Source organism: Osmerus mordax, chromosome 13 (assembly GCF_038355195.1).
Source record: "Osmerus mordax isolate fOsmMor3 chromosome 13, fOsmMor3.pri, whole genome shotgun sequence".
Classification (NCBI taxonomy): domain Eukaryota; kingdom Metazoa; phylum Chordata; class Actinopteri; order Osmeriformes; family Osmeridae; genus Osmerus; species Osmerus mordax.
Window position 1 is genome coordinate 17,336,290 of NC_090062.1, and position 23,150 is coordinate 17,359,439.

General features: G+C 42.3%; 1 protein-coding gene across 10 annotated transcripts; it reads left to right on the top strand.

The window, feature by feature from the left end:
* Positions 1 to 7,064: 7,064 nt before the first annotated feature.
* pax6b (paired box 6b) lies at positions 7,065 to 20,540 on the top strand. 10 transcript variants are annotated; one of them, XM_067248529.1, is made up of 13 exons: positions 7,065 to 7,077; positions 10,055 to 10,108; positions 10,909 to 10,932; positions 13,218 to 13,348; positions 13,650 to 13,691; positions 13,781 to 13,996; positions 14,617 to 14,782; positions 18,052 to 18,210; positions 18,341 to 18,423; positions 18,572 to 18,722; positions 19,083 to 19,195; positions 19,487 to 19,628; positions 20,455 to 20,540. In XM_067248529.1, exons 1-13 carry the CDS (start codon positions 7,065 to 7,067, stop codon positions 20,538 to 20,540), a joined length of 1,380 nt encoding a protein of 459 aa, XP_067104630.1. The 10 variants fall into 10 exon arrangements, with proteins under 10 accessions (XP_067104630.1, XP_067104631.1, XP_067104632.1 ...); XM_067248530.1 differs by lacking the exon at positions 10,909 to 10,932 and having other exon boundaries at positions 13,781 to 14,006; positions 14,612 to 14,782; XM_067248531.1 differs by lacking the exon at positions 10,909 to 10,932.
* The last annotated feature ends 2,610 nt before the right edge of the window (positions 20,541 to 23,150 follow it).

The following is a 23,150-nucleotide window of genomic DNA, read 5'->3' on the forward strand; positions in this document are numbered from 1 at the left end:
GTAGGCCTATTGCATTTTCTCTTAGTTTTTTTTAAAGCTTTTACGGTTTCGGAGGATAACGGCGAGAACCGTGCATTTCTAGTCACCTGCCGTATAGTCAACGAAACACCTGAAAGCAGAGAGTCAGTCTAGGTCTATAACAATATATTAAATAATTAAATCTATGTCCAGCTGTTGGCCTATAGGATATACAAGCCAATGTATATGTCACTTTACAAACATCTGTTACAGTAAATATGTGTTTATAGACAAGTTAGTTGCATGCATCTACAAAATGCATACGCTAAGTGATGTTTACAGATGCTATCTATAAAGATGTTAACATGTTTAAAATAAATGGCATTTGTAGTCAGAAATTGTAGACCTGGGGTTTGTGTCGTGAAAAAGGGTGACACAACCATGTCATGTAAACGCATTTGCTGTGCTATAATGTTGTGGATTTTAGACGAAATGCGTCAAAGGAACGAAAGGGAAACATTCGCTCTCATTCTATCGCCTCGGCTTAACTTGCACAAATGAAATCTGCCCATGTGGAGCCAAATACCAACTTTTATGGTTGTGTAATTTTTTTTAATGATTTTGTTTGTTTTCTGTTATAATTTTTTCATTGTACACATGCATAAACTAGGCTAGGCTATATTAATAAAAGGCATATTGCTTGAGATGTGTGAAGGGTAACAAGAGTAAACTCGTATAATTGATAACGTTTAATTGTAATCAAATTTGCAGATATTTGTATGTTTTCAAACGATCTAGTTTTCATATTAACGAGTATTTCGATTATATTTCAATTATGTGCCTTCTGGGCTAAACTGTCTGCTTCTTCGTTTAAGGTTTATTTCTAAACTGGAGTTTAGAAGGGGGACGGGGATTAAATATATATATATATACCGTATATAAATATATAAAAATCTGTTTGGAGAGCATGGACTGCACGCGCTTCTCCCGGTTCTGTGCACAAGTGCCTTTGAAGGTGACGTCGAACCGTCGCTCCAGCCAATCACTGTTAAGTTGAGTCTGGTGCCCAGGGAAAGTTAGCAGAGAGCAAGGCAGCTTGTTTTTCACTCTCATTGACATTTTAACTCTTCGGCGCATCCAAACATAATCTGGAACAATACTATTGCCTTGACTTGATTCAGAGATCTGGGTTAGGAAACCGGACACCGGGTGCTGGTATCAGCAGGATAGCCTATCGGTCACAGATCTCTCATTTGTCAAACTGTCTGGTGAGTTTCAATACTATTTTTAGTCTATTGATATTCTAATATCGGCCAGACCAGCACGTTCATACCCTGAACTCAGACCTCAGTCTACCACTCGGTACAGTCAAATATTTGTTTAATGATTGTGACCATTGCTGCAATTGTTATTTATGTCCAGTATCTTCCCTCCAATGTTGGTTTATTCAAAGTATCTCAAATGTCATAAAACGACAGTCAACTACACATAAAAAAAACTTGATGACGAAAACATCTTCAGTCCATAAGGTTGTTGTCCTATACAATTTTGTTAAATTGACCTATTTTAGAAGGGATGGAACAACATTGTTGTCTACGGTTCAACCAAGAAAACGCTTATTTTGTCAATCTTACTATCACATGCTTCCATGTGGGCTGATAAGCAATATTCACTAAATAGGTGAATCGGTAGTATATTTAGTTAATCTAGAATTGTTTGTCACTTATTACAACTTGTAACTTAATATTATTGGCATAAGCCTACTCTGTACAAGTTATTCATAACAAAACAACTATAATTATGTCAAAATTATTAAATGTCTTAAATAAATAAAAATGTAAAGGCTATTGTGAAGTTGATCAATTACTCTTAGGATAGGTAGGCACAGTATAGTATAGATTCAATAGGATATTAGTTTTTGAGTGTTGACAACACACAGCTCCAAATGGCCATAAGGTTGCGTATCGTGAATGCGTTTCTGCACCTGCCAGACCTGAGTCTCACCGTGGCATGATTACCCCGGAGCGCCAGGAAAGGGCTTCGCGCGGCACTCTGGACTGAAGTGGACTGACTCTGTTGCCCTGGTCTTGAAAATGACAGGACATTCACTACAGTAGTCATCGCATCGTAGGCTACAAAGTTCATTTCAGCTTTGTTGCGTCCAAATCAAAACAATGTTTGAGAGGCTGTAGTTAGACACGTACTGGTAACAATTCCTGCTATAAAAACGAATGGTCAATAATTGAACACTCGTATAGGCAATATAAGGGATTTTTCAGACGTTGTCTTGAAACTGTACTGAAATGTGTTAATTAAGGCAACAGTTTATATTTGTAGCCTATATACCTGGGAATTATACTGGCTGTCTACGTGTAGGCTACTATAACACACAGGAAACATTTAACTGTATTTTCTCACAAGGCCTATTACGCATATGTTTTTAGGGCAGATTTTCAAGTAGACAGCATGGTACATGTAACATACAAACATATGGTATAGGCCTATGGGAATTCTTATAGTCTAATTACAAATACTTAAATAATCATATTCTACCCTTTTATAGGCCTATTATTGGACTATAGCAACCTCATCATCAGCAATAATAATAACAACGGCACAAATTATTATAGGCCTAACAAGTAAAAAAACAAAAACATTACCTTGCTAAATTATTATTAATATTATTGTTGTCACCATTAGGCCTATTGCTCATAACTTAGTATTATTAGCCATATTGTTGTTGCTATTTCTTTTATCAACATTTATGGATAATTAATCGTTTTGTGTGCTATAATATATCATGAAAGTGCTATAATGCAGATGAAAGCAAGACAGTCCGATCTCTGTAATTATGACTGAAAATGCACATGTATGCAAGTTCTCATGTTAGGCACCACGTCCTAGTACTATCCAAATATGTTCTTATTTCATTTTTTTGCAACATATATGCAACAGTTGTCAATTTCATTACACCTTTGTCTAGCACACATTAAATGTTGTCTATAGGTAATGGATGCGACACACTAAAGCAAACCTTCTGCAACATTCGGAGCTGCCGTAACGCCTTCCCCACGCCGTCTCCCCCTCGTGGAAGACTAGTCAGCTTGCCCCACAATTAGATAATTACTGAGATGATGAAACTCGCTCTGCTCTCTCTCTCATTGGCCCGCGTGTCTCATATTCTGATAAATCAATAGGAGCAGAAGCACCCTCTCCTCTTTGTTGACATTTTCTAACAGATCTCCCTTTCGCTCTCCAAGAATGACGTCAGTCGTGTTAGCCCCCGGTTCTCCCTCCCCCTTATGATTTTTTTGTTTAAAAGTTTTTAGAGGGGGCACAAAGCCCACTTTGCCCCAAGGGAAAATAGCGACAAGATTAGGATTCCTTTTCAGGGTCTGTGGCATTAGTAGCTGCTAATCCGAATTGGGCTAATTGCTAGTCTACATTACTACGTGTTTCACGATTTAGTATATGTCCTACAGACGCAGGGCATGACTTAGTTTTTAAGAGAGAAATATGATGCCCTATATCTTCAACATGCTTATCGTGCATTGAGGGATGATTCGGCTACTTGCATTTTTTTTTGCCCTGAAGTAAGTGGCCTTTACAGATAAAAACAACTTCTCTTTAGGGAGGATGAAGACAACGAATTAGCACTTGGAGCGGATTTACAGCTTTACTAAAGAAATCAATAATCTATTGGAGGTATTGTTTCCAGCGAAAACTACTCGACACTCTCATCGGGGAACCGGTCTTTCAGAGAATCAGGTTAGTGGAGTGAAATTCTGTCAGCTGCAGCTTTAGTACAAGAGGACCACAATAACATTAGAATTACAATGGGATGTAGAAGGCAAACACTAAAAGTGTAAGCAATAGGTATTCACTTTCTGCATAGCCTACACGATAGCCTGATATTGTGTGAATCAAGTGGTTACAGTATAGAGCATCATAATAGTGTCGTTGTAGTTTGGGCTCTAATTCATATTCAGTGGCGAGGTCATCTAAATTCATACGCTAAATATTGTAGCTCTCAACATGTTTCGTGGAGGGTAACTTATATTTTCTATTGTTGTTGCTTTCAATTTCATCCAGTTCATGACAACTTAATCACTGTTATGGAAATAAAACTAGGCCAAGAGGCAGACAGAAAAGTCACAGAAGGAATACATTTAAAGTAATCCTACAAGTAGTACTATTTTATGCTTACAGACAATCTTCTGTAATTATACTCTATATACATATAAATATATATACTAATAACAGGTGTACAAACTGACATTTTCACATCTTTTAGGCTAATCATAAGTGGATTTTTGTACACCATAGTATCTGCAGAATAAACTACCAAGATGTTAACTAGATTACAACTAACAAGAAATTCACAAGACCAGCCACAAAAATCAAAACAATTATTTTGCACGCTCAAGGGAGAAAATGTGTAGACCGCGGGCCCCAGCCTATTGCTTAACAACCAAATCAGCCACCAGTTCAGCGTGTTGAAACACTGTTGGAGATATAGGTGAAATGCCCGTTTAGTTTACAGCTTGTTTGAGGGAAAGTTTTGGCCGAAGTGTTGTTCCTCACCGCAGGACCCCGGGTGACAGTTTGAGTTGGTCCTCTCGGCTCATTATCTCGCGCGCCCACTGAGGCCCCCATTCAGGCCTTGCAGTCTCTCTCTCTCTCTCTCTCTCTCTCTCTCTCTCTCTCTCTCTCTCTCTCTCTCTCTCTCTCTCTCTCTCTCTCTCTCTCTCTCTCTCTCTCTCTCTCTCTCTCTCTCTCTCTCTCTCTCTCTCTCTCTCTCTCTCTCTCTCTCTCTCTCTCTCTCTCTCTCTCTCTCTCTGTCTCTCTCTCTGTCTCTCTCTCTCTCCCCCCATCTCTCTCTCTCTCAGTCTCTCCCCCCCTCTCTCTCTCCCCCCATCTCTCTCTCACTCTCAGTCTCTCGCCCCCCCCCCCTCTCTCTCTCTCTCTCTCTCTCTCTCAGTCTCTCTCTCCCCCCCATCTCTCTCTCTCTCCCTGGCAGCGTCGTTTGTCTCCTCATTGAACCCGTAGTCAGGAATGCGATGGTTGTTAGGGAGCCTTCTTTCACCTCCAAAGTAGTTTACTGATGAGCTCTGACTTCTCTCAGTTTTTCACATGTCAAAGGAAGTCAAGGGTAGGCCTCCATGGCTTCATTTCATGGTCCTCGCCCTCCAAAAATCAAGAGGACACCCCCTCCCCCTCTGGTCCCTTCCCCCCCCTTTATGTGCCCCTTTTCTGTTTTGGGTTTGGCTTGTCATCCATACAGCTCACATTCCCGGTCCCACCGGCCGTAGTCCTGTCTAGTAAGCGACGGGGACTCCCAGTACTTAGACTGGTGCAGCGCGAACCACGAATCTGTGCCTGAACACGGACGCGGAAGGTTTGCTTTCTGGTTCGCTGAGGTGTACGTTAATGGCCAAGTCATTCAACGAAGTTAGGGAGCGCGTGGTCATGGCTGCACAGTCATTTGCCATACTTTATTTACGCGTGCTGTTTGCTGTCAGGTTCACAGGGGTGACGTCCGCGCGCCCTGCAAATGTGACCATAAAATGCAACAGAGCTTGGCTAAAAACAGGCCCCTCATCAGCGTGCTATGTTCAGACAGGGATATGCCTAACGGGATAACCGTATAACGTCAACAAAGGCTCATGAATACGTTGCATGTTTTTTTGGACACTAGAGAGCATTCAAGTTGCACTTCATACACAAGGTAAAGGGGCTCTACGGTTTAACTTGTCAATGCATCTCACTGAAGTCCCTGTGAGTACCATCAAGGACCATATCACTTCTAAGAGCTTCCTCAAGATAGGAGGTTTATAGCTTGACTGGGACGAGTTCACCGCTTGAAAACAAACCGGAGCCCTGTAGCAAAGGTTTAAACCACACACGAGTAATGTGAAACGTTAATTTCGATAACTATGTCACCCTCAGATTACAAATATGTCACAACGGTCCAAAACGAGACGCTTAAATTGATATGTAGGCTAACACGTTAAAGCACGTTCCAACATAACTGCCAGAATACAGTCCATGAAGGCGGTTTTATGTTCGTAATTCCTCACAGTGTGTTAGTCTTGACACCTGTCATCACTATATTTATTATTTTAATGTTATTGGTTCTAAAGTGTTTTTCAATATACTGACTGCCAGTCTTGCCTGCTAGGTGTCACGAGAATCTATAAGATATCTTCTACTAGAAGAATATAAGTTATGTAGCCTAATGCTTGATTCAACCGTGCCAAGTTAGTCACGGTGTCCACGGAGTAAACATCGGTAATCCACGGTCTTAAATCTTAAAACATTAAAAAACAAATCGTTGCATCCAGGATTTCAATTGAGTCACGCGATTAAGTTTTAACGTAAAACAAGCACGTCTTCCAATCTCACCAAGAAAACTAACATTAGTCTGGACGAATATTATAAGAATAGAAAATTCCTATCCAATGAGTGTTCCAGAGGCAGTGTAGTTTGCACATGGGAATATTCAGGCAGGCGAGGGAGTTGGGTATTTGCATGTGTGGGCTGATTAGCGGGTTGGAAAGACGAGGCTGCCTCCTTCTCTGGCTCTGCCCCGTTTCTCGCTTTGCCTGTGTCGCAGGGGGAAGGCGTTTATAGGGGGATGATGATGAGGATGATGACAGAGGTCGGCTCGCGCTAATGGGCCAGTGAGGAGCGGTGGAAGGAGGCGAGGCAAAGAGCAGAGCAGGAACACATACATTAATACACTTGTTCCATCACCAATCAGCATAGGTGTGTTCTTCCTCCTACCCACACCCCCTTCTCCCACTCTCCCTCCCTCCCTCCCTCTCTCTCTCTCTCTCTCTCTCTCTCTCTTTCCCACTCTCTCATTCGCTCGCTCACTCACACACACACACGAGCGCACATCTTCGATAACTCCGGTCCTGACATCTGAGTTCACTGTCAATCTCTGTCTCATTCGCAGGGATATCCCCTTCGTCTCCGCACAAGATCACTGGAACACTATTTTTTCATTTTACTACAAAACCCTCACGAGAGACTGAAGTACGTTTCTTCTCTTTCTGTGGTGCGGAGAAATATTTTCTCGAGGACTTTGAAACAGACACAGGATGCCTCAAAAAGGTAAGAAAGTACTTATTATTGTTGTCATTATATTTAGCCTGTTGGTATAATACAATGAAGGGTTATGCTTATCGTTACTATTTCTGTTAGCAAAGTTAATTTTGTTCGTATTAGCAAACCTCTTTTTAATATTGATATCATTGTTGAGGTCTGGATCGGGGTCATGGCTGGGTTGTTCGCTCGCATACTACTACTAGTTTAACAATGCGGCCAACCAGGCCGGCTTTCTTGTTTATTTGATGTGCTCTTAAAAGCTAGACTGTGTTACTGTTTACGGATAGCTTACTTCTTATTTATGACAGCAAAGAGTAAAAAGTCACTTTAGGCCAAGACAGTGATCATCGTTGAGAATGGGGCGCAATGACCCGTTTAGGAAAGGTGTCAACTTGATTCATATAGGGGAGTCAACCAAGCGCTTACTCCAAAAAAACTACATACAAGACAACGCAGAGCCCGCTTACTATATTTGTTGTTTTTGTGTGCCAAAGACAATATTTCTGGACTTTTCCAAATCTTCTTTTATGCTTAATGATAGCGATCCATATAGGCTATCTTGTTAGGCTTTTACTTAAAGTAACTTATTTCCAAACTATGCTAAATTATACTATAACCTAGGCGTAGACGAATTATAACATACAAATGTATGCACTAACGCTAAACATTTATTTAAATTGTTTTATTTCTGATGTCTTCTAATATCTTGTCACTGTTTTCGACATTACTTTAAAGATACACAAACTATTACTAGCTATTGCATAGAAGTTTATTATCGAGAGTAATTATGGGACTAAACTACATTTCAAATTATATATTTACATGATGTTTTCGGTAAATACAGTCCCTTCAAAATAATAACAGCGAATAAAACGGCATTACACTAAGATAACACTAAGATGCTTACTGGATGTAAATGTAACTTCCTACAGCGCCATTGTCGAGATAGTAATGTATTTGTGCATATGAATGTTGTGAACGCAGGATCCAACGACCTGAATAAGCATGTTTAATTAAGCCATTGTTATCACGGATTACTAGAGGAAAGAAATGCAGATTAGACCCTAGTTAACCTCAACTCTCAATAAATGATTAACTACCAGGCTCGGGATATAGGATGCAGCTGAGCTGTGGTTTGCGATGTGTCGAGTAAATACAGACAGTTTCCTGGACTCTGACCACCGAAATACTGTAAAACTATGCCCTTCTGATTCTTGATTTTGTGCTTTCTGCACTGTACGCTGAATTGGACAAAACTAGTCAGCTAAATGAATAAAATGTAAAAATGTTATGAACGCATAGGTAGGCTGTTGCTCAAAACTTTGTCCAGAAAATGTGGCCAGTTTGAACGCGTAAGAAATCTTAAATTTCTTAGTGTATTCTTCCGGAATTTAATCTGGGTTGAATACATTATGCATTATATTTTCAATCTAGAGTTGAAAGTGGCCTTATGTCGCCAGACTTTCCACACATCGATTTGGATAAGATACGACCAGAATTTCTTCGAACTTAAAAATGCAGTTGCCCGTTGAAGGTCGAACAATATGTAAAGGAATCTTTACACTTAATGGAGGTCGTTTTCTTTTCCACAACAAGAAATGATCGAAAATGTTTAGCTATCTACTTAGTGTGAGGCGCGTTTCATAAGGTTCGATGAGAAACAAGCCCACACCGGAAACAAGGTTGTTTTGATGTAAAAGAAGAAAACTAGCCTCCCTTCTCTGGACACCCTCTTAACGGCCCAGTTGAATGGGTTCTTTTTGCGTTCGTCTTTTCCAATTGGGCTCCCCGCTGTGCTGTTGTATCTGTTTAAGAAACCCAAACGGCCGTACCAGCTACACAATTACTTCCAAATATGTATAACGTGAAATTACTTTTCCAGTTCTAAAAAACTGCACCAACAAAACTCACATTGAAGCACGGCCACTAAGGTCACGGTCACCAGTGGTGACACTGAGGTGTCGAGGCGAGGTTATGTGTGTGTGTGTGTGTGTGTGTGTGTGTGTGCGCGCGCTGGGGAGTGGGGGAGTGCATGCATGCCTTTGGCTCTTTGTATTCTGGAGTTGTTGTATACGTTTAGTGGGAATCTGTGTAGCTAGTTGTGCAGGCCGAGTTTGCGCCCCGGGTTTGGGTATGGAGGCAGAAAGGGGCGCATTGTTGTAGTCCGCCAGGCTTTGTACACTCGCTTCTACCCCCTCCTGGTTAGTACTTTTACAGAGCAGTGAGGCGAGATAGACAACGTGTGTCACTGTACACTTTAGACGACAGGCACCAGAAGACGAGGGAAACTAGTACAAACGAATTGTATAGGCTACCAGTGAGACGGATACACATACCGAGAACGCTCTTTAGGTCAAGAAACCGGCCTTTCAGCGGTCATAGAAAACATTGGGCTCCTTCACAAACCACGCAGCAAAACAGCAGGAAACAAAACAATAAAGTAGTTCCCAATCATTTCAGAACACAGGCCCATTATCAATATTTTGACATGAACTGACAATCTTGGCGGACAGTAGGCCTAAGTATTTTGTTCAAATGGACTGGAGTAAAATAGGTTCATACCATAAAAAATAAATAAAAATGCATAACGATTAAAAAAGAGGCTAATATCTAATAGCAAAATGTAGGCCGCCCTAGGACAACCGTCTTGGGTGTACTAATATTTTGTTTTGCTTTGTCCTATAGGCAAACATTAAGATAGTGAAAACGGCAGATGATTGGCTAAATTGTTTTAAGCGGACAGTCATCTCTGTTTCCAGGCAAGTTTAATACAAAAATATATTATGGAGAAATACAGATTCACATCATGTGAAATGTATAATACAGCAACATGGATTTTTTTCCCCACCGTAATATCCGCAAACTTCCTTGAAATACGAAGCGTGATGAGAAACAAAATGTCCCTGTAAGAATTGCATGTATTTGGAACAAGCAACAGTCATCTTTCATCCTAATCATTAGTTTGTATCTCCTTATGACATAGAATACCACAACCAAGCTGCGTGGGAGTCTGGCGTTGCTTCGATGATGCAGAACAGTAAGTTGATTTACATACCTATTTTTATTTTTTCAATGTATCTTGTATAAGATTTACCAGTGCAGAGAAATGCATGTACATTCCTGTCCTCTTGTAAGGTAGGCTAGCTGTGTAGCACATGCAAACTTTAACGAAGTGAGATCAACAAGAAGTGTATCTGATAGGTTTATACGAGGCAACGCAGTGATTATTAACCGTTAATATACTATTGTACTTGCCTCTGTTCAATTAGATTATGCATTGCCATCATTTTCTGACAGACAACGAGAAAAAAACAGAGAGAGAGAGAGAGAGAGAGACACACACACACACACACACACACACACACACACACAGAGATAATGGAGAGGGCTGGGATGAAGGGGAGATTTTTGTTTCTGCTTGAGTTGGTATTAAATAATTGCACAGCCGTCTGCATTAGCGTTAGAGCAGCCTGCCGCGCTGCATACGAGATTAGCAGCGCAAAAAGAACATTGCATGAAACATGAGGAATAGCAATAATGCCTTATGTTGATTAGTCTTCATGAACAGAGTCGGAGTTTCAGTGGGATGCACAGATTATACTAACACAGAATAGCTGTTACAAGGTATACCAAACACATTGCAGAATAACATGAATAATACTCTGATGGGTGTCTTTAGGTAACATATATTGCAGATAGGGCCTATACTGCTTTCACCACCCTGTGTTGTAATTGTTTAACTTGGCCCACATATGGGTTATTTATGTTGTCTTATCACTGGCTAAGCTAAACATACAGGATAAACATGCCAAATTTTCTCTCTTTCTGCTGGACAAGAGGTGTATGACATCTGTGATGAAGGTGTGTGGAATGATTCTCTCTTGCTTTTCTCCTCACCTTGATGACGTGTGTGTGCTGTAACCTGTGCGTATTTAGTATAATTACATGTATTTAAAGGGCCGGTTCAATGGCTATGGTCCGTTTTTTTATGACCATGTGACAATGTATGTACATTCAACTGTAATTCTTTACATTATGTGTATTTTGAATTTCTGGGGATTCTGACAGACAGTCCAACCTCCTCGATCAAGAGAGTATATGGCGCTCTCGCTGCGTAATTATCACGCAGAGTGCTAGTCGGCCTCTATTGAGACGCTGTCTTTAACAAGGCCTTATCAAAGCCTCCCTCTGCGCCTGCCGTGCCCAGGACGGATGTTAATAGGAGGCTCCCTTGTACTGTGATATCTGGTGCGAATTGCCGAGGATATATCACTGGGCCTGGACCTTTGGGTAGTCTAAAGGTCGCGGAGGCCTCGGTTGCTTTTGTGCTAATAACTCCTGGGTGTATATGGTGGGGAGCGTCCAAATTGACACCATATGTTTTCCCATTAGTTGACTTGCAATAGAATACAAGGCGCGTAACAAGCACCAGCGGGCGAGATCGACTCCGCGCGCCGTGGGGAATTGTGCCATGATGAAGACGCATCCTTATGAGAATTGAATTGTGATGTGCTTATCTGACGGTTTTATCGATCCTGTGGGTTTATATTAGACAGTTATAATGTTGTAAATCAGAAATTATCGAGCTACGACCGAATTTCACAGCGGGCCGCTGTTTACCGTGGTCACAGGCCAATTTGAGAGTAAGAACTCCATTAATTCCACTTAATCCTGGAATTACCAACGGGATGATAATGGATTAACTAATAATCAGGTCCACGTTGGAGGATTTGCTACTCATAGTGGCGAAAAAGATGTGGATACTCGGTTAAACAGATTTATTTTCACTCAAAACATCCCATGTTGATAGCTATGGGACGTGCGCGTGGGCACGTTTATGAAGCACATTCCAAGCTGAGATAGCCAACCGTCCACACACAACAGGGGCTGTAGTGGCTCTGAGCATTTGTTGTCAAATACAAACAAGAGAAAAAAAAACTGGATGTCAGTTTTAATATGTTAAGATTCCCTGCGCGCCCTTGTGACCGTGCCCGCGCGTAGCCCATGGCCACCTTAAAACGAAGGCTTCCTCGGAGGGTAAAGGAGTTGCGTCCTATTTAGTCTGAGTGATATCCAAATGCAGACAGAAAGGGTCGTTTTATCATGCTACTATTTGTCGTGACGATGCGATTTTCAAAAGCAGAGCGGTGTCATAAAGTGACATGCCTGCCACAAGTGCTCCAACTGATCTTTTCAATTAGCCTTCCATGCATGATCCGAGACGACTTCCGCCTATTTCCAGAAATTAAGCTCAAACTTGACGTGCAGCTAGCTTTATTTTAAAGACAAATGTCAGGCAGCCTCATCATATTTCCCCCTCTTCTATATTTGGAGCTATTTATTGCTAAGGAGCTCGTGCTCCCAGAGTCAATGTACTGTGCGGCAGCACCGGGGAAGGGAGCGGAGGAACGGAGAACAGTTCAGGCACACCGAGGAAGCGTCTGGCCCTCTTGGCTTCAGGTTTGCTACAGCTCACTCTGTGCTTTACCGGACTTTCTCACCGAATAGACCTTGCTTTGAAAATAATTTTAAAAAGATAATACTAGACTTGTGTTGTATTTATTTCACATTGGTTTTGCAGCATAACGGTCTATGTTGTACCAGTGAAGCGTAACATAGACAAGCTGTAGCGCTGTATTTAGCCTCTATCTTTGACAAATTCAACTTTACGGATTTCAAAAGAAGGTTTTGTCTCGTGTACGTGCTCGCTACTTTGTTGCAGAAAGATGCCGGACACTATTCGTCTGTATTACTGATTTTACATCAGTTGGATGGAGCTATTTTGGTTTTGGATCATCCAGCGCTCTGACGTTTAATCGATGCTCTGCATGTGTTGATTTATTGAATTACCGCACAATGATTGTGAACCAGACTGACCCATAGGCTACTGGACTTTCAACTAACCCTATAACTAGGCTACATAGCTTATGCACTGTATATATTTTCTTCATAAATGCATTGAGTTCATAATACTCCCTTTGATGTTTAGATTTTGTGTTGTTTTTTATTTTATTAATATCTTCATCTAGGCCAATGACAATTATTTTAACATATTTAGCCTATTAACTGCTGCTGAGCGGTGCATTTAATGTAACATGATTTTGCTTTAAAATTGACATAACGGTGCTTCCTTTGTCTCCGTTTAGGTCACAGTGGTGTGAACCAGCTCGGCGGTGTGTTCGTTAATGGTAGACCGCTACCGGATTCCACCAGGCAGAAAATTGTCGAACTTGCACACAGTGGCGCGCGCCCGTGCGACATCTCAAGGATTTTGCAGGTGACACGAGGGCACATTGTTTTGTTTTTATAGAAGATAAAACAGCCCTAGATTGATACCTAAACTGTAGCGAAGTGTAATATTGCACAAGCTACATTTAGGTTTTGAGTCAGTTTAATAAATACAGGCTAATTAAGATTTAACTACTCATCTTTCAAGCCTGGAAATCTGCCAAACTAAGTGCAATATAACTTTAAAGGCGTGAGTGGGATAACGGCTTAGTTCCAATAAGAAAGTGCATTTTAGAAAGTGCATAATCCCTTATCTTATACCATTCAAGGCATATTCTCTGTGTTTATAGAACCATGCTGATGCAAAAGTACAAGTGCTGGACAATGAAAACGTAAGCTTATCATTGTTTGACGTAATCTTAAAAATTCGCAAATAGTCGTAAATAATGTATGTGAATTGTGTCTTTTGTTTTCTATTAAGGTATCGAACGGGTGCGTGAGTAAGATTCTGGGAAGGTACTATGAAACGGGCTCCATAAGACCGCGAGCGATCGGAGGAAGCAAACCCAGGGTCGCCACACCAGAGGTGGTTGGGAAGATCGCGCAGTACAAGAGAGAGTGCCCATCCATCTTCGCGTGGGAGATCCGCGACAGGCTCCTATCAGAAGGAGTCTGCACCAACGACAACATCCCCAGTGTAAGTGCACATCCCCAGTGTAAGTGCATTGACTGTAAATTATGAGCATGATTTAATTTGCCACATGAAATGACTTTTCACATGCAATGGACGGTAAGGATGATGGGCAACCAGCCATTCAGTCATATGATATTATAGGTACACAGGCCTGCCTGCAACACCCATTACATATTTACAAAACAAGCAACACATAGACTATGACCATTTGCATACTAATGCTATATTTTATTGTATCCAATACAAACAACAATTGTTTGTACATAATTTTGTCAACTTTATTTTTTACAGTATATCGAATTTGTAAAAAAAATAGGCTACAATTAAAATACAAATTATTCATCAAAGGTTTTTCTACCAAAATATCACAACGTTACTATGCCTTTAAACACCGTTTATAGGCAAATTAATTTGGCAAAAAAAGGCCAAAGTTAGGTGTTAGGCATAACTGATAGCCCTCTAGTCAACAGGATAGGCCTAACAGTGTGTACGTGTGTGTACGTGTGTGTACGTGTGTGTGCATGTTGTTACGCATGCCTTCACAGCACAGCAACATTCAACGTGCAATCACACAGTGCAACCAAGCCTTTGCTCCCTTCTTGATGTCTTGTTTTGCATTTCAGGTGTCATCGATAAACAGAGTCCTTCGCAACCTGGCTAGTGAGAAGCAGCAGATGGGTGCAGATGGGATGTATGACAAACTGAGAATGCTTAACGGTCAGACAGGAAGCTGGGGCACACGGCCCGGCTGGTACCCTGGAACCTCAGTACCAGGACAGCCCAACCCAGGTACGCAGAACCGTGATAAACGACCGTAGAGAAATCCCAATCGATCCGTTTAATCATGCTGTCAAACGTAGCGTGAGAGGGAGGAGTGCCAGCCCACCAGCCACATGTACCGGGGGCCTCGTTGACATTGTTGAAACGCTGTTTTGGTTCAAATTCAGCAAATAGCATAAACTCTATCGCTTCTTGTGGAAACTGTCAGGGATGGAACAAATTCGCGACAAAACAAGCAGGAATTCAGACCTCAGGTCTACACATACATACACACACTATGCATACATACTACACGTACATACACACTACACATACATACACACACTACACATACGCACTACACGTACATCTCTGAAAACAGTGCAGGCTGCTCTGGGTCGGTCCTAAGCCCTTCACCAGCACAGCAGAGTCGTCTGGTACACACAGTTAATGATTTCTCAAGCAGGTATTGTAAACGCATGCTTTTGATGTCAAGTCACCCAATTAAAAGTAGACGATTAGTGGACAGCCCGTGCGAAGCATAACTTCCAATTAATCGTGCGGTCTCAATGCCTCCTCTGTCCCAGACGGCTATGTGCGTGACAGGCCCCTGATCCTGGTGCTGAGGTGTCCCTCCAACACGCCGCGCCCCCCTCCCTCCCTGATGGGGACGCGGCCGGAGAGGGCAGTGTACGGGCGTATCTGTACAAAGGAATGTTTTCCTTCACACGCAATGATTGGTTATGGGAATGGTGCTGGCAGTGTGTAATTGCTCATTAGAGGAAGCTTTGTCTCTGGTTATGACGACAGGCTCGGGGGTCGGGATGGGCCGGGCTCAAGGCCTGTTCAGCGCTGCAGTGCAGGACACAGCAGTCATGCAACATGACTCTGACGCACACAGACAAGCTGCTGCCGCCGGGGGAAGTCTTTTCAGCACAGATTCTTCATAGGGCCCTTGCCTGAAGATTTGACTGAAAATATGATATTTTAAAGTTGTGTTTAAATGTTGGAGAATAGTAATAATAGCAATGCTGCCATCCCCACCACCATTAATAATAATGATAATAATAATATTAACAACAACCATAGGAATACCAATTCGACAACAAATATTAATGGGTAATATAAAAAAGTGAAATAATAACATTTATGAAAAATATTATTGTTTTATTATGCCTAATAATAACAATACCACAATCATAGTAATAATAATAATAATAGGGTAGCCTATTATAAATATTATGTGTGGATTTCAAAATAGCCTATAGGCCTACACAAAATACTTCAAGTTTCTTAAACAAAATGTCCTCTCAGAATTACTTTCTGATTTCCATCGCTACTCAAATCCAGGGAAGATTGAGACAGGGACGTCAACATAGTCTCAGACTAGAAGTTAATTTAATCAGGCCTCCACGCCCAAACCGTAAGGCGAAGTGAGGTCTCTGAGGAAAACGAAATATGGTCCTCGTCTGGCAACATACGAGTAACAGTTGCAAAAAATAATGGCTACAAGTGGCGTGACAGGGCCCAGAAGGAGACAACTATATCCAGGGAAAGAGAATAAAACTCAACGGAGAAATGTCTTTCTTCTTTTTCTTCTCCCTAAATCCAGTCTATAGGATTTAGACGCTGTTTTCATTTTAAGCGTTTTCTTTGGTGTTTTGATCCAGCCTGGTGCTGCATTTTGTGCGGCAGCTCTTTTGGTGCTGTTCCGCTTCACTGACTGAGACGCCAAGATACTAAAGAATTAGTTTATTTTCCAGAGCTTTTATGAAGAAAACAAATCCCAAATCTAGCGCCAGTGGGTCTGGCAGACGGATAATAAGCAGCACCTCTCTCTGGGGGTTTTTTTCTTGAGAGAAAGACATTGCGACGGCATGGTTAAAAAAATACGTATTTAAAAAAATAATTGTAAACATTATTTGTAGGCCTACGTGTCTAGGTTTTTTGAAGAATACACAGGGTTTTTACTTTAACACGCACCATATTCTCCTAAGTCTATAAAGTCAATTAAAGTACTGCTATGCAACATTTCAATTAACAATAATCCACCATCGTCTCCAGCACCCATGGCCTTATTCATTTGATTAATTCAAACACGGTCAATGTATCGAAAATTCGTAATATTGTGACTTCTATTGTAAGTCTCTTTTAAGATGTTGATGTTTTGGCCCTACAATTCAATTCAACGACCAAAAATATGCATGCTAACGATTCTTCTCGATGCTGCTTAATTTCACATTAACCTCTCGGTGTGATAATGATGTCCAACAACAAGACAGGCATTAGTCGATAAGCCTCGCCCTGTAGCTGAAGTCCCTATAGGCCCACCACGGATAACCAGGAGCAGTGAATAGATTGCCCCTTATTTAGGTTGTTCAGGAGGTTGCATGCTCTCTCCTCACTCATTTGTTTCCAATTGAAGACAGAAATCCTGACTGGCGTTTAGCTGGCCGGGGGACGTGATTAATGATGGTAGTGGATAAGGGTTAACACACTGGTCTCAAAGCTCTGTTGACTGGGCTCCTCGTGCGCACAATGCCAAAGCACTATACGCGCAGAGAGAGAGAGAGAGCAAGAGAGAGCAAGCGAGAGAATCCTTTTGTAGTCTCTTTCGATTGTTTTCCTCTACCGCCCCCCCCCCCCCTCCTCGTCTCCATCTCAAGATATTCTGCCCACGAAGAGTTTGCTGGTCGCCTCTCGCTGTGTCCATAGTTTAATGGTTTCCCTTACCCCTAACGGTATTGTATCTTTGTGAAAGGCGGTTTCTTCCATTCAAGAGTTTGTGGTCAGCTCAATGGCTATACTAACGCCCATATGGGGACGGCCATTGAGACATCGTTGTGCTCTTAAAAAGGGAAAGAGTTCGGGTTTTAAACATTTCAGAGGGTATGAAAGGAGCTCCCCATCTTGTCACATTTCTCTCAACCCTTTGAGCAGATTTACTATTGTTTCGGGGTGATAAAGGATCGAAGTTGGTGCAGCGATTGCTTAGCAAGGGTATTTTTTCCCACAATATTTTACAAATAACTGATCTTTTAGACTATTAAGGGCATATTAATGAGCCAGGAAGTAGCCTAACTTAACGGTAATATAGGCCTACCTGGACTAAATGCAATGGAACTTAAACAAACAAAAAAAGAAAGGCTGTATCCTGTCGTATGTCGTTATGCTATTTGGCCATTTAATTTAAACCTTAGGCTATAACGAATATTTCCTAGGCCTACATTGTAGGCTACTTGTCGATACTTTCTAACTTGATTTTTAAAGTGAGAATATCTTTACTGATTATTTTGTAGATGGTTGCCAGCAACAGGACGGAGCTGGAGAAAACACCAACTCTATCAGCTCCAACGGAGAGGATTCAGACGAGACGCAGATGCGACTGCAGCTCAAGAGAAAGCTACAGAGAAACCGCACTTCATTCACTCAAGAGCAGATTGAAGCACTGGAAAAAGGTGAACTTTTACAACCAAACCCTGTTTTCATTGAACAAATAACCGAATAGATGTTCAAGACATGCTTGAATTATATTCAATTAAAGCCGTTTTATTATATTTAACTAACTACTTTCGTCATGGATTTCAGAATTCGAAAGAACTCATTATCCTGACGTCTTCGCGAGAGAAAGACTAGCAGCGAAAATCGATCTGCCGGAAGCAAGAATACAGGTGAGAGACGTTTTAAATGATCTGATTGGCTTAGGCCTACATGTCCAACGTAATGCGTACCCATGTTTTTATTATTTATTTTTCTGCGTAATCATGCGTAAATCATGCATTATCTGCGGCTAACGTTTGGCTGATGTGGCGCGCGCAGGTATGGTTCTCCAACAGAAGAGCGAAGTGGAGGCGCGAGGAGAAACTGCGGAACCAGCGTCGGCAGGCCAGCAACTCCTCGAGCCACATTCCCATTAGCAGCAGCTTCAGTACCAGCGTGTACCAGACTATGCCCCAGCCCACCACACCTGGTACGTCCAGGACAGGGTTTTGTAGAGCCTGTCGTTTGTTGGAGTTTGTAGTACTTAATAATATTATCATTCTGTCAGGAGTAAAAACATTACAAAAATAATAATCTTAAAATAACAGGTGATTTACTTTTTATAATTAATATTTTAGACTTTTTTTCTGCATAGTCAGTAATTCAACCATGACAGGTAAACAGTAGAACTGAAATACCACCTGAACAGCTCTTGAGTCTAGACTCATCCAGCTGTCAGAGAAAGCGTTGTTTCGCACACGCAATATTTGACTAATGAACACCACTTGTTGCACCGTTGGAATGTAGGACTTTGACAGTTCTGTAACCGCATTCTCCCTCCCGCCCTCAGTGTCGTTCACGTCAGGGTCGATGCTGGGCAGACCAGACACGGCTCTCACCAACACATACAGCGCTCTGCCTCCCATGCCCAGCTTCACCATGGGCAACAACCTACCTATGCAAGTGAGTGAACAACCAGCTCCTTATCTCTTGTGTTAAAGGACATTCATATCTGCTCCTGTTCTGGAGGAAAAAAATAAAACGTAAAAAAAACTATACAACGACAGCAAAAAAAAAAAATATATATATATTTGTATGAGCAATACTGTTTGCTGTTACAAGGGGAAAAACGCTATAATGGGATTTCTCTAAATTCTAGAGTGGTGCCTATATTCAGACATGGCTGTGAGTGTTTCTGAGCTGAGGAGCGTAGTTGGCGAAGCTAATGTATAAACATTCTCTCCCCGTCTGTAGCCCAGCCAGACCTCTTCATACTCCTGCATGCTGCCCACCAGCCAGCCTATCAACGGGCGCAGCTACGACACTTACACACCCCCTCATATGCAAGCACATATGAACAGCCAATCAATGACCACTTCTGGTACCACCTCAACAGGTAGGCAGAAAGTTCATTGTTTACAAAACATTCTTGGCGATTTAATTTAAAACAAACCAGTCACTTGTGGTTGAAATCTGCCTTAATTCTCCCCTTAGTTAGGTGGTACTGCATAGCTACATACACCATGCTCAATTCATGGCATCTTTTATCACGATAATCTGCAAAAAGACGAATAAAAACCATTCCAAAAACCACTCACGGTCCAACACGCTGTATAGATCAGTACCTGTACATCACACACCATTTTCTTCTCCCTAACGATCTAATTGCACGAACGAAGTTCATTCCATTCCAACTCAATGCCATCTTGTCACATTAAGCACGCCAGCCCCAAGTTCAGTTCCACCCCATTAGAGAGCTGTTATGGAGGCTCATACATACTGCTCACAGTCATGAGGAGTTAATCATGCATAGCATCATTTCCTCTCTCTCAAATTGCTAATTAATTTGATTCATGTGCTGTTGTTCCCTCCCCATTTAAACACCAATGCGGAGGTCTCAATCTGTCTACCTAGCGTCTTACTGTCACCCCTGTCTGTGGCAAAGTGATAACTACTTTGGCTCATATAACTGTTCTCGGCCGTGTAAAAACATTGATCTGAATCATTTAGAGCTCAGCCACTTCACTGTGGCGACGCTTCCTGATACTGAATATCTTCGTGGTTACGCCACGCGTGCTTGGTGCCTTATCATCAAACGTCAGTCGGTTACCGTAACCAACTACTGTTACGCTAACCGACTCTCTTGATTAGCGTCAGGTTTTAAGAGTTCCTGGACGCTGACCTCTGTTGCTATGTGTCTCTGTTGCCATGTGTCTCTGCAGGACTCATCTCTCCTGGAGTGTCTGTCCCAGTGCAGGTCCCAGGGGCCGACCCTGACATGTCTCAGTACTGGTCAAGACTTCAGTAGAGAGAAGAGCTACTTCACCCTCTAACTGCCCCCACCTCCCCCCCCCCCCCCCCGCGCCATCGCCACACCCCTTTGGAGGTTCCCCGCACGAGGAGCAGAGACGAGGAGAAGAGAGAAACTCTGGGTGAGCCCTGGGCCTTCTAGGTCTGTGTTCCCCTGCTGGGAGACTGTTCTGTGGCTCCAGGAAAACAGGCCCTGGGACAGGCCGGACAGAACAGCCGAGAAGGACGGAAAGAAACAAGAGAAATAAATGGACCTCTGTATAGAAGTGCCCGGTGTTCAATCTTCATGGAACAAAAACTTATTTCCCTTTTTTTTCATTTTTTTTTTCATCCATTTCCAACTCTCCAGTCGATGCTTCTTTTTCTTCTTCTCTGGTGTGTTTTGTAAATGGCCATTTGTATGTTAACATGAAAAACCAAGATCAAGGACTGCTAGAGAACCGTGTTGGTCTTGCGTTTATTTGAGAAAAGAGAGATCCTGAGAGGTTCTGCCATGACAATTCCCCCCCAGCCCCCCCCCCATTTCTTCTCATATCGAGACCAGACTTCTTACCAGACTTTTTGCATGGTCAGCGGATCTCTGGCTAAACGTTTGCATATCATTTAAAGAGGAGAAGCTGGGGGAAGATTCTTACCGTGTTTAAAATCTATTTATTGGTCAAATCCCTGCAACATGGACGTTGGTGGAGGAGGCACAGACTCCATCTTCCCCCTCTGTGGTGCTTGATGTTTCCTGGGCATCAGGAGCCGAATGGGCCTAGACCTGGGTCTGCTCTGGGCCTGGGCCTAGACCTGGGTCTGGGCCTAGACCTGGGTCTGGGCCTAGACCTAGACCTGGGTCTGCTCTGGGCCTAGACCTGGGTCTGGGCCTAGACCTGGGTCTGCTCTGGGCCTAGACCTGGGTCTGGTCTGGGGGTGGGTCTGGGTCTGGGCCTAGACCTGGGTCTGCTCTGGGCCTAGACCTGGGTCTGGGGGTGGGTCTGGGTCTGGGCCTAGACCTAGACCTGGGTCTGGAGGTGGGGCTGGGCTTAGACCTGGGTCTGGGTCTGGGCCTGGAATTGACCAGGGCCATGTTTCTGGGTCTGGGTATGTCCTGGGTGAGGTGTGAGAAGATAGTGAGACATAAAACACCTGTGCTTGGTTCCCTGCTTGGTTGGAAGAATTCCTGCTGGGTCTCTAGTGGGAGGAGCCAGAGGCAAGGGGGGGGAGCAAGAGGAGAGGGGAGGAGCCAAAGGAGAGGAGCCAGAGTAGGGGAGGAGCCAGAGTAGGGGAGGAGCCAGAGGAGGGGAGGAGCCAGAGGAGAGGGGAGGAGCCAGAGGGGATGGAAACAGCTTTAGTCAGAGAATGGTAGACTGTGTCCTCTATTAAAACTCAATTTGTTTATGTCAAATTGTAAGTACTTGTCTTCCCTAGAAATCTTCCAGAAAGAAGAAAATATTTCTACAATAAAAGCTGATTTCATTTATATCCCCCCAGAATATTCTATAAATGTTTTTACACATGCATCATGAAATACATTTCTTTAGGGTACAATATGTCTCTTAGGTATAGTTGTATTATAGTGTCCAATGGTCAATTTTTTTTGTGCGACTTTTGTGCGACTAGAAATATTTAATTCTTATAATTATGATTAAACATGCTTGACAGAGTTTTAAACATAAGTGTTTGGCAGTTGTTTACAAGTACATATCAGAATTAATCATTGTTGATTGTAAAACAGACCAAAGCCTTTGTATTTCATCTAGTACACAATGTTTTTTTTTAAAGATATTAGTCTTGTGTTGCAACATTTTGTAAACAGTTTATGTTCTATTACATTGGCTTCGCGTATATTTGACTGCAGTCTAATCCAGCAGTCCTTATTTATAATGAAAGACCAGGAGAGGACTCCTTTCAAGCATCTTCTGTCATGCTTCTATGAGTTTAGCGTTTTGTTTCTGTGTACGTAGAGTATAAACACGTACAGTACGAGGGGTCGAGGTCTGAGCCCTGCTTCAGAGATGATACATCTACACTGTCTATATTTCAATTTAATTTTATTTAAAATGGAGCTTTTTAAATGTATTTTGTGAAAACTATAAAAAAAAACATTTTGTACAGTAAAATTGTGTCTCAATGAAAGATTTTTGCGTGGCGTTACTGTTTGTACTTTAAAAAAAAATGTATCGGTGCAAGAACAAGTACGCATCACATGTGGACTTCCACACCGATGCACATTTAGGGGAATCTGGTGTGAACACAATCACGTGAACTGGGAATTTTCTTGACACGGGCAAAAAACAGAGTCCGATTCCCACCAAATGTCTTCTAAATCAGCAGAAAGCCCTTGTGGAGGAGGGCCTACAACAAGCCCATACAGACCACACACCACAACAACAGCACACAAAAGAGAAGGTCAGGCAATTCACCACCACTCACCCTTGTTTTGGTAGAGTTACGATGGTATGAAAAAAACAGAGAGAGGGAGAGAGAAGGAGGGGGAGAGAAGGAGAGGAAAGGAGGGAGAGAAAGAGAAAGGGAGGAGAGGGAGAGAGGGGGGCAGGGAGGGGTGAAGCAGGCTCAGACTGAGGCGGAGGGGCGACCGTGTGGCAGAGTGAGTTAGTTTGCT